General features: G+C 36.6%; 1 protein-coding gene across 3 annotated transcripts in view; it reads left to right on the plus strand.

Moving 5' to 3' along the window:
* Window positions 1-12,211, plus strand: part of INTS7 (integrator complex subunit 7) — a 95,968-nt gene that overhangs the window by 41,437 nt on the left and 42,320 nt on the right. For all 3 annotated transcript variants that reach the window (XR_003679407.2, XM_007102635.2, XM_007102636.4), the window contains 6 exons: window positions 890-1,007; window positions 3,144-3,278; window positions 4,483-4,580; window positions 7,266-7,505; window positions 9,071-9,208; window positions 10,516-10,722. Coding sequence is in view for 2 of the 3 variants with exons in the window: in XM_007102635.2 (XP_007102697.1) it covers window positions 890-1,007; window positions 3,144-3,278; window positions 4,483-4,580; window positions 7,266-7,505; window positions 9,071-9,208; window positions 10,516-10,722 (936 nt within the window). In the remaining variant the exon portion in view is untranslated. The remainder of the gene's footprint in view (window positions 1-889; window positions 1,008-3,143; window positions 3,279-4,482; window positions 4,581-7,265; window positions 7,506-9,070; window positions 9,209-10,515; window positions 10,723-12,211) is intronic.

Consider the following 12,211-nt stretch of genomic DNA (forward strand, 5'->3'; position numbering starts at 1 on the left):
AGAATGGGAGTTGGTTTAATTTAACAGGACAGTTATTTGACCATTTACATTACATGCAGTAATGTTATAGAGTCCTAAGAGTAAGTGTACAGGATGAACCAAGACTCACTGTACTAGGAACACATATTCAAGGTTAACTACAGTGAAAAAAAACCTAGCATCTTGATTTTGGTAATACTTCAGATCACCTTAGTCAAGCGGAGAGTAAATGACCTGAAATGGAGGAGGATAGATAGATAGCTCACTCACTTATTAGCTAGATAGAATGCTACACTCTCTTATTTAAAAAAAAAAAAAAATATATATATATATATATACATATATATATATACACACACACATATATACATATGAACTAATATCTGTCAGATAAGCAAAATATATTGGAGGTTCTGCTTGTGAGGACTAAACAGTACATAATTCATAGTGATCTTAATAAAAAGTCATTCATGATGACTTTTTTTTAATAAACTTTATTTTTTAGAATAGGTATAGATCTACAGAAAAATGGAGACCGTAGTACAAAGGACTCCCACATACCCACATCCAGTTTCCCCAATTATTGATATTTTACATGAGTATGGTATATTTGTTACACTCAGTGAACCAGTATTGGTACATTATTATTATTAACCAAAGCTCATACTCTGTTCTGATTTCTTTAGTTTTTACCCAGTGTCTTTTTTTTGTTCCAGATCCCATGTAGGATATAACATTATATTTAGCTAATGTGTCTCCTAAGGTTCCTCTTGGCTGTGGCAGTTTGAAGTTTTTTATCATGGAAAAAAGGATATAATTTTTCTAAAGGCTAGAAAATTTAAAACGAGTAGACAATTTTAAGGTATACTCATGTTTTAACTTCTGTATTCCTTTCTCTACTGCATTTCAGTCACTCTGTGAATGTGCCCTCCAAACTCCTTATGACAGCTTGAAACTTGGGATGTTGTCTGTTCTTTCCACGCTGTCAGGGACCATCGCCGTCAAACATTACTTCAGCATAGCTTCAGGTAAAGAGAAGAAAGGAGATAATATATGGATAACATGCTAATCCTTTATTCATGTTGATATTTCAAGTCGTTTCCTCTGTAAAGCTTTAAATCAGGAAAGGTGTCAATTTCACATGGTTATATGTTAGGAATTTCTTTGAAAATGATTTCTTAACTAATTCGTAAGATAATGAAATCTTGCATCTTTGATCTTAACGCTGTAGTTTTTCTCGATTTGCCCTTTTTTGCATTATATGTGGATGAAACAGTATTTTTGAGGGTGCTTAAAATAGCTGGTTTGCTTTTGTATGTCTGACTTAAAATGCCCTTTGGATTTAAGTATATTTCAAAGGCCAAGCGGTGGTAAATTTTAAAAGCAAATGTCATGTGCTTCCTTTTAGGCATATGTTATCCTTCTGGAAAATGATTAAAATAAAACTTTACCCCAGTTCAATAATGCTTTCCTAGTTGTCTGTTTAATATGATTTAACTCCAAAATGCGTTTGTTAATGCCCTGTGAGGAGCTTGCTTACATAACAGACTTAAGGCTAAAGTTTTTTGTTGTTTTATACTCTTTGGAATGATGCACAAGAAATATGACATTAGGTGCATGAGGAAGACTTTTCTCTTACTGACTTTCTACCTTTTTCTGCTATTGGTTGAACCTTTTGAACCCTGTGAATTTATCTTAGTAAATTGTTTCTAAGTAAAAAAATTGAAAATAATAATTTTATTCCAAAAACAATTGACACAGAAAAATGCTCACAAATATTATATTTTAAAGGTAGAAATTGGAAGTATCTACTTATCCTGATTATATATGAATTTTTAAATTGTATTGGTGTGCATGGGGGAAAAAGATTTTTTAAAGTATTCCTGAAAGTTAATAATAAGGTCATGCTGGTTTGTGGGTTTGGGGATGATTTTTGTTATTTTCTTTGGGTTTTTCTGTTTTTCTCCCCAAGTTTTCTTTAATATCTTGATGAGAAAAAAAAGTAAGTTCCAAAACATGTTTGTAAATTTATAGATGAGTCTGCATTGTCCATATCACATGGGCAAGAAAAAGAATGGAGGAAATTACAATTTCCATGGTTTTATAAAGAGAACTCATAGGTTCATCTTTCAAATGTTTTGCCTATTTAAAAAGCACTGAGGTTTTACCTAAGCTAGTACTTTTATGTCAAGCTGGAAATCAATAAGGTGACCATATGTCCCATACTGCCTGAGATAGTCTTGGTTTATGCCTGTTGTTATTTATAATAGTGTCCTTTTCAAACCTCACAAAATGTGATCGCCCTTGGTGTAAAAGATTGCAGTTGACAGGAATCATGGAAAAATTAGCAGGGGAAAGGAAGACAGGAATGAGAGACCCTGCTGAGAAGTTGAATGAGCTTTAATCTCCTGATTCTTCCTGAAGCTCACTCACTTATAACTGAGAGCTTCTCTACTATAAATAAAAACATTCACAACATAAACCTTATGTTACAGAATTTCAGGTGTGACTTTTAAAAGTTACTGCAACTATAGGATAGAACTTAACATGTAGAGCACAAGGCCAGTGCATAACTAACAGGTTTTATGACCTCCATGGCAAAATGCTTAAAATCTTCAGGCTTCAGTTTCTTCTATAAAAATAGGTTGTTGAATCAGATGATCCCCAGGTCCTTTCTAGCTCTAAAATAATAAATTCTTATATAAACCTTTTGTAGTATAACTATGTGCCAGCAATTGAAGTGGGAACAGCAAACTTAAAACTTTTGTTTCTCTCCTCTCTTGAATGTAAGGTTTTATTTGACAAGAAGCCTTGTAATGACTCCATTTTATTGAGAGATTATTTGAATGCCCAAGATACAATCTATAGTTGTTTTGGCTTTTGCTGTATTCTTTAGTCAGTTTTTATTAATATTTTTGTGGGAAAGTATATTGATTTTAGATTTTAATCATTACAAAACTATTAGCATATACTTATTCTAGATACCTTGACAGGAGAAAAGGAAATGGTGATGTATATTGATCATGGGGTAGAGGTAGAAAATTTTGTTGAAATTTATTGTTAGAGATTTTCTCTTGAAAATGATAAATATGAACCTATAAAGTGAACTGCTTTTGAACTCTATAAATGAATTAAATCTGTACTACTTTTCTCTTCTTGTTTAGGAAATGTGGGTTCTTCCCCTAGATCCTCTGATTTAGTCAAATTAGCCCAAGAGTGCTGTTACCATAATAACAGGGGCATTGCAGCTCATGGAGTGAGAGTCCTAACTAATATTACTGTCTCCTGTCAAGAAAAAGGTAAGTTTGATCAAGACTGATATTATGTATAAACTTTTAGATTGGAGTTTGACCAGAATCCTGTGTGTATTTGGTTTTTTAATCCCTTATTATTTTTAGCCTGTGTGCTTTTATCTATAGTTTGCCTCCTCCTGAATGTTCTTAGGGCAGATTTTCTCAAGACTGCTAAATCCTTTGGGGGAAAACACCTGCTCATCTTTTTTTTTTTTTTCCTGCGGTACGCGGGCCTCTCACTGTTGTGGCCTCTCCCGTTGCGGAGCACAGGCTCCGGACGCGCAGGCCCAGCGGCCATGACTCACGGGCCCAGCCGCTCCGCGGCATGTGGGATCTTCCCAGACCGGGGCACGAACCCGCGTCCCCTGCATCGGCAGGCGGACTCTCAACCACTGCGCCACCAGGGAAGCCCTACACATATCTTTTTGAGTTAATATTTTTGTCTTCTTCAGGTGCATACTCAAAAGTGGAATTGCTGGACCATATAATAGTTCTATTTTTAATTTTTTGAGGAACCTTCATACTGTTTTCTGTTGTGGCTGCACCAATTTATATTCCCACCAACAGTGCACAAGGGTTTCCTTTTCTTTACATCCTTGCCAACACTTGTTATTTCCTATCTTTTTTATAATAACCATTTTAAAAGGTGTGAGGTGATCCCTCATTGTGATTTTGATTTGCATTTCCCTAATAATTAGTGATGTTGAGCATCTTTTCCTGTACCTGTTGCCTATCTGTATGTCGTCTTTGGAAAGAAATCTGTTCAGATTCTCTGCCCATTTTGTAATCAGATTGAGTTATTGTGCTGTTGAGTTGTATGAGTTCTTAATATATTTAAAATTTTAACCCCTTATCAGATATATGATTTGCAAATATCTTCTCCCATTCAGCAGCTTGCCTTTTCATTTTGTTAATGGTTTTCTTCTCTGTGCAGAAGCTTTTTGGCTTGATACAATGTATATATTTTTATAATCTTCAATAAAGTAGTGGAAATATACAAGTCTAAAGATAGCCTTTGCATTTTAGAAGTAATGCCACATGTACTTTTTCAGGAAGGTTAGCTTTATGCATTGAAGTATTTCCTATGTTTTAGACTCCTTAATGTTTTCTTCTAAGTGTGTGTGTGTGTGTGTGTGTGTGTGTGTGTGTGTGTGTGTGCATTTAATCTTCTCTGCTTGACCGCTAAAAGAAATTAGTGTTTTTCCTATAGACCTTTTGGCACTGGAACAAGATGCTGTCTTTGGCCTGGAATCCCTTCTGGTACTTTGTAGTGAAGATGATAGCCCAGGTGCTCAAGCCACTTTAAAGGTGAAAACATCAGTTATTTTAATATAATGCCTGTCTTCATTACCTAAAGTGTGGATTGGCAATCTCTTTGTAAAGGTTCAGATAGTAAATATTTTAAGTTTTGCAGACAGTGCACTCTTTGTCACAACTGCTCAGTTCCACTATTGTAGGAAAAAAGTAGCCATGGACAATGTGGTTTTTTTAAAAAAAAAAAAAAAAAAAAAAAAAAAGGAAGGGTGATGGTGTGGCTGTGTTCCAGTAAAATTTTATTTACAAAAACAGGCAGGATTTGGCCCAAGTGCAAGAGTTTGTCAACTCCTGGCTTAAACCAATATTTGCCCTTGATCTTCACTTTCAAAACTAGCATTTTGACTGTTGTTATTCCAAAATATAGACGAGGTAAAAATTTGAGCTTTGGCCTATTTTGCTGTCAGTTGAAAGTGTTTATTAAGTTGTAATAGATACATATGATGGTCCTAGATAATGTAAAGTTAAATAGACAGAGCTCCTGCACTTTTGGAAGTTTATAATCTAAGGTAACACTGATAAGATCACAAAGAACTGATGAAATTACTGCAGTCAAACTCATAAATGTGTAAGTGTGTATTAATTTCTAGAGTATAGAAGCCCTAGTTTTAAGGGCTTTTCACTTTCACTTAATTATAGAATCATCTTAGAGATAGTTAAAAAATTTTTAAATGAGACTATTATTGGATTGAAACATAAAATATAATTTTTGATGGTACAAAATAATTAAGAAAAGTAGAATTAATAGAAGTAAAAGGCTATTAAGTAGACATTGGAGAATATAAGAACTATAGCTTGTCTAAGGTATGGCTTGAGGGAAGTCATGACTTATTTTAGCATGTTAAGAAAAGGTACGATGTGGTCATAATGATGTACAGTAAAGATACTAGTACCATTCAATAAAAGCTGATAATCAAGGAGTGGTGAAGGAAGTAGGCAACGTGTGATTGGCAAGTCCACAGAATCCCTTTGGAACCGCAATACATTTATTTAAAAAGTTTAAAAAGAAAGGAAGAAAGCAAACCAAAACCTTTCCCACCAATCATAGGTGTCAGTAAAACACTGGACTCAGCACAGTGTGACATACATGGATGGTCAAGAAAGGTCCCTTTGTTAGAGGAGCTCTCCATAAGAGGATACTAATATTTATATAAGGGGTTGTAATACCAAGCAGAATGTCGCAAGTTCTCTGGTAGTATAAACAAAAGTGCGATTCTAATTGAGAGGACAGAGTGGGGAGTGATTAATTTCAACTAAGGATATTAGGGAAGACTTGAACAAATAGATGTCATATGAATTGAGCCTTGAAAGATGGCGTAGAATTTCAGTATTGAGGAAGGATCATTTGAACCTGAGGGACCACTGTTATGAAAGACAGGAAAGCAGAAATGTACCTGTTATGTTGGAAGAATGATAAGTAGCCCACTGTGGCTGGTTGATGTAAAGGGAGATTAGAAAGTAGTTCGTAGCTCGATCATGGGGGATATCAAATGTCAGGCTGAGGAACTTTGGCTTGATTCTGTAGGTAATGAGATCTTAAAATTTTGAAGTAGTGACCATGCTCTAACTTTTGTTGTAGCTATTATTGTTATTTAAATATGTCTGTTATGTACCAAACTTTGTTGAAGGCTTGTATATACATCTTTCACTGTTTACAATAACCCTAACTAGTGAAATTTGTATTCCTCTTATAGTCATGAGGAAATTAAGTCTCAGAGAGATAAAATAACTTGTTCACAGACACTTAGTCAGTCAAGGGCAAGCTGACCTTAAACTCTGGGTATGTCAGACCCTAAAGACATGATTATTCTTCCTAACACACTGAAAGCTACATGGCTGTAGCTGTGAAGGATGGATTAATGGGCCCATCTTTTCAAGAGATGGAATTAGGGAGACATTTATGTTGTAGTAGAGAGAATGAAAGGGAGCTAAATAGATGGGTATTAGAGACTTGACAAAAGTAGAAATGACTAGGTTAAGCAAACTGTTGGCTATGTTAGTTAGAGGACTTCTGGGTTTCTAGTTTTGATGGCTGGGATATTAGGGATGTGATTAACTGGCCTGAATAGAAGCTCTGAGACCAACTGATATTTAGATTTCTGTTGAGAAATAAGAGAAAATTAGAAGCCTCCTCCCCACTTCAGTGTGCTGAAGTCACCTAGGGCACCTTTTTTAAACTGCAAACTTTCAGTAACCCAAACACCAGAAAAAAAAAAAAAAAAGGTTAATTCATTAAGTTTGGGATGGATAGGGCCCAAGAATCTATATTTTAATTAGCATCCTAGGAGATGCCGTTATGGGTAAGTTTACAAACCACACTTTAGAAGCAGTTCTTGAAAAGTATTGAAAGTGCAGTAATATGACATTCAGTTTAGCATTTATTTGGCCTTTTCAGCATTATTCCTTATGATGTTCATCTCAAGTCTTAGACTGAATAGTCTTAGATTAAAATGAGGGTTTAATGTACCATCCTGTCGTATTATTTTAGTTTTAAACATGGCACACTTGCAGATCTTAATGTGGGATTCAATGTCATGTGTTTCTTATGAAGAAAAATGTCATGCCTACAAAAAACCCTTTTCCTTGATTTTTCCTAGTAACTTGTAGAGAGTTACTTTCTTTAAAGCTTCACTTCATACCTTCAGAATGTAACTGGTTCATTTTCTATTCAATATGCAGATCGCTCTGAATTGTATGGTGAAGTTGGCCAAGGGTAGGCCCCATCTCAGCCAGTCTGTAGTTGAGACCTTGTTGACTCAGTTGCACAGTGCTCAGGACGCTGCCCGGATCCTGATGTGCCACTGCCTGGCCGCCATTGCCATGCAGCTGCCTGTGTTGGGCGATGGAATGCTCGGGGACCTCATGGAGCTCTACAAGGTGATCGGACGATCAGCCACAGACAAGCAACAAGAACTTCTGGTAAGGAGCCACTTTTTGAACCTGCTGTGGACGAACAGGATCTGGTCTAGTGGGAATTACTTTCAGAATTCCACAGGTTAAAGTAATTAGCTAAGACCAAGAGCACGCTGAAGTCAAAATAGGGTTGGGACCTGGAGCTTTTTACCATTTCCTCTTTTGGTATAGAAAGCCCTATTTAGTTCACATGTAAAACTGCTTTCTTCCTAAGCCCTGTCAAATCAGCTTAGTGTAGCCAAAGCCTTCAATCTGATATTTTTGTTTTATTACAAAGGACAAAATGAAAATGAAGGTGTTTTTCTTTTTTATACAAAGCAAATAAATAATGAACCAAACTGTGTATTGTACTTCCAAAAATGTAAGTTAAAGACCTAGTGATATCAGTGACCATAAATTAACCCAATTCCTCTTTGCCAATCCAGGACCTCTTTAGCTGTTTAGGGTCCAGTTTAGGTTTCAGTACTGTCCTGGGGCTGGGAAAGGTACATGCTTAGAAAAAACCAGAAGGTGTAGAAGCTGTATAATAATGTTTAGTTGAAAGTTCTCCGGGGCTGAGAGTAGATTACGTTCTAAATATGCATAAATTATATGTAAGCTTTAAAGTAGCCACTCCATATTGTTTATGATCATCTGACTTTATGGCTTGGAAAAAAAACTTAGTGAAATTACTTACTCAAGCCCATTTTATGTTTAATCTTGCAGGGGGCATTGTGTAAAAGATTGCCCCCATTTCATCATTTGCTATCAAGAAAGGTTACCCAGATGACTTAAGTGGCAGTGGTCGTGAGAATCAGGCAGTTATAACAGTATGTATGGATCCTTGTATGTATCAGCTTTGGTATACTGAGAAGCAGTTAGCCAAGTTTATTTTTCATTGAAGCAGCATTTTCATTTAATGTTTTTTATCGCTTTTTTCTTAGTACTACTTTAAAGCAACTTTAAATTATGAAACATAATATTCAAAAACACATAAGGAATAATATGATGAAAGCTTTTGCATCCATCACCTAGGTTAAGAAAAAAGTGTTACTAGTACACTTGACTTGTACCCTGCTGTGTATCTCTCTGATAGTGTCGTCTTCCTTCCTATCAGGATAGGTAACCACTCTCCCGAATTTGGTGTTTGTCATTCCCATGCATGTTGTTATATATTTACTACCTTAGTATATATCCTAAGTGATATGCAATATTTTGGCATATTTTTAACTTTGTGTTCTCATACTGCATGTAATCTTTTGCATTTTGCCTATTTTTGCCTGTTTTGTGTGAATCGTCTATACTGATCAGTGTATTTCTAGTTTATCCACTTCACTGCTCTATGGTATTTCATTGTGTGATTATATCATAGTTTATCCATATTTATGGGCATTGTTTCTAATTATTTGCTGTTACACACAATGCTCTGAGCAAAGGAATAAAGTGGAAATTTTATAAATGTCAAAGGAAGACAAATTTTGTTCTTTTTTGATAGGCTCTAATTAGTTTTTCACCCTTTTGGGTAAAGTTATCTTTGACATTGCATAGAGTTAATGATTTTCTTGACTTTCTTACTTCTTGCTCGATGTTAGGTGAGCTTGGCCACTGTGATTTTTGTAGCCAGTCAGAAAGCACTGTCTGCTGAAGTAAAGGCAGTAATTAAGCAGCAGCTTGAAAGCGTCTCCAATGGATGGACTGTATACCGAATTGCCAGACAGGCATCCCGAATGGTATGTATTATTCTTCTATGTGAACTGGATTGGTGAAAATGGCAGATTACGAACCTTAGGTTTGTGTGATTGTTACTCCTAGTCAAAACTAAAGATGAAGGTAGAAGTACTTTTTTTTTTTTGCGGTACGCGGGCCTCTCACCGCTGTGGCCTCTCCCGTCGCGGAGCACAGGCTCCGGACGCGCAGGCTCAGCGGCCACGGCTCACGGGCCCAGCCGCTCCGCGGCACGTGGGATCCTCCCGGACCGGGGCACGAACCCGCGTCCCCTGCATCGGCAGGCGGACTCTCAACCACTGCGCCACCAGGGAAGCCCAGAAGTACTTTTTAGTCATGGGATTAAAAGATGATGAAGGAAAGGACCTAATTTTTAACATATACACAGAGAATGGTATATATGTTGTTATGGGGAAGTTCCATGGGAATTCCAAAAATATGAGCTCTTTCTGGCTGTAGGTTGTTAGCAGCACTTTCATTTTGTCCTGTGCTCCCGTAAGCACAGCTCCCTCCCACCCACGTTTATATTCTCCCCTTTCAGTACGCCATGTCTTCTTCCCTTTCCCTCTCCAACTTTATCATTCTTTTGTGGAAATGGGAAAGTTTTAGTATTCTGTTCCCTCTCAACCATTTGGAAAGCCTAACGATTTTTATTAATTTTGTTTGAGAGGAAATATAGAGCTTGGATAGTATAGAAATTCTTTGGGGATAAGTCCAGAGAACAAAATTTGAGAAGCATTATTCTAGGTGATTGAAGCACATGTTCACATTTTACAGTGTTTCTCAAATGGGAGAAGAAGCACTATTGACAGGAGGTTTCTTTATTATACCCAAGCATCCAAGCACTGCAAGACAGTGAGCATCCCTCGCCCCCAGGCATTAAAAGGCATTCACGTCCTCCCACAACTACCCTTCCCTCAGTCATTTCCAGAGCACGCAGTGCTCCTCTTGGTAATTGCTTGATGGAACTTAACTGGAGTTCTCCCCACCCCACTAAATAGCTCATACAAAATGACATACAATAAGTATTTATACTTTCTATATTTTGAACTAAAATTCTAGACATGGGTTATAGTTACTTCCATTCATTTTCTCTTTGGAACTGTTTTGGTAAAGAACTTCAGTCATTATGTTACATAAAAGCAGCTCAGCATGTTTTCTCTGAAGAAATACTTAGACTGAGTCTCACAGAGTTATAATGTGAGGAGTGATTGTTAAAACATATCCAAGGTTTGGGTTTCTCTTTTAGCTGCTACATCAACTAATTCAAGTGTAAGAACCTCATTATCCTCCCCCTGCTTTTTTCTCTTAGGGTAATCACGACATGGCCAGAGAGCTTTATCAGAGTTTGCTGACTCAGGTTGCCTCAGAACATTTCTACTTCTGGCTGAATAGTTTGAAAGAGTTCTCACATGCAGAACAGTGTCTCACTGGGTTGCAAGAGGAGAATTATAGTTCAGCACTTTCTTGCATTGCTGAGTCTTTAAAATTCTACCACAAAGGGATTGCTTCCTTAACGGTAAGTCCTCTTAATTCTCCCTCGGTGATGATGACTTGTGTGACAATGGTCTCCCTTTTCTTTTTGGGCTTATCCTCTTTTAACCTTGAAAAACCTGATGATATATATGTATTTGGCAGTATTAAAGTAATAAATAGGACATGGAAGTAGATCATTAACCCCCCTCCCCCATTTTTTTAACGTTTATAGATTGGTGAACATTTATCATTTTGTTTTTATCAAGTATCAGGTACACATGTGAAGAGGATTGCTGAATCCATGCAGGAAGGATAAAGTGGAGATAGGATCCTCCCTTTCCAGACTCCTGTTAGTAAGACCCCAGCCTGGGTCACTGCTACCGTCAAACATAAACCCTCCACCCCATCTCGTACCTGGCAACTACTCACTAAGAAACTAGAGTTTCTTGCTTTGTAAATAAAGAAGAAATTATGAGGGATGCTAGTGTCTCACCCTTTATCCCACTGTGATATCCTCCTATTCCAAATTAACAGTCAGCCAGCTATTTCCATTTTTTTTTTTTTTTTTTTTTGCCAAGAAAGAAAGGGTGTGGCAGAGAGAGCAGATCCTTACCATTTCCTTGAAACTAGTTATATTCCTAAGAATCTGTTCCCTAAAATGTGCATTTTCTGTATTAATGCAAGGACTTTTTCCCCTTAAGAGTAAAGAGTTTATGTAATCAGCATTAAACATGTTTAAAGTATTGTCACATGACTTTAAAAATTGTATATATTTAGATGGGGCCATAAAACTTTTGCTACCTGTTTTATATTTATCACATAATCTAAAATGTTTTTAATGGTGGGCCATGCAAAGAGAAATGTTTCAAAGTAGAACAAAGAATAAACAGATGTCACAAAAGCGACAGACTATTCAGATTACTGTGGGTACATATCTTTTGAAGAATGATTTATTGATTAACTGCCGTTTTAAAACAGGAATATAGGAATGACTGCCCTCCATTTTAAGGGGTAGCATTGACTGCTGTGATTCTCTCCTCTTGATTATCCTAGGAAAAGATTGTTGTTGCCTATATCAGGCTAATAAATACCTCAGAAAATGAAAAAGTACAGTTATTGCCTCCAGTCAGTAGGGTAATTTCATTTTCTAGTTGATGTGGAACAGAAAATTGTTAATCATGCAGTACAGTAAATGGTAAGAACTGTGAAACAGGCTCACAAAACAGTGAGGCAGATAGAATTAATATTATGAAAAATCCCGTTGAATATTTAATAGTCTTTTAATGATTTGTGTGTTATGTGTGTTTAATGAGGCTTGGCAATAATTAAGGACTGAATTCTGATGTAGGAAGAAAGTACCCAATTGACAGAAGGCCCTTGTCTTAGTCTCCGTTCTGCCATTAACACAGGCAAGGGCAGGTTATTGGGCCTCAAATCATCTTTTGAAATGGAGTTCCTTTATTCAACACTGGAAGCACTTGCTATGTGCCAGACAGTGCTTTGAGGATAAAAAGAAATCAGGAAATGATTCT

The sequence above is a fragment of the Physeter macrocephalus genome, chromosome 4, assembly GCF_002837175.3.
Source record: "Physeter macrocephalus isolate SW-GA chromosome 4, ASM283717v5, whole genome shotgun sequence".
NCBI lineage: Eukaryota > Metazoa > Chordata > Mammalia > Artiodactyla > Physeteridae > Physeter > Physeter macrocephalus.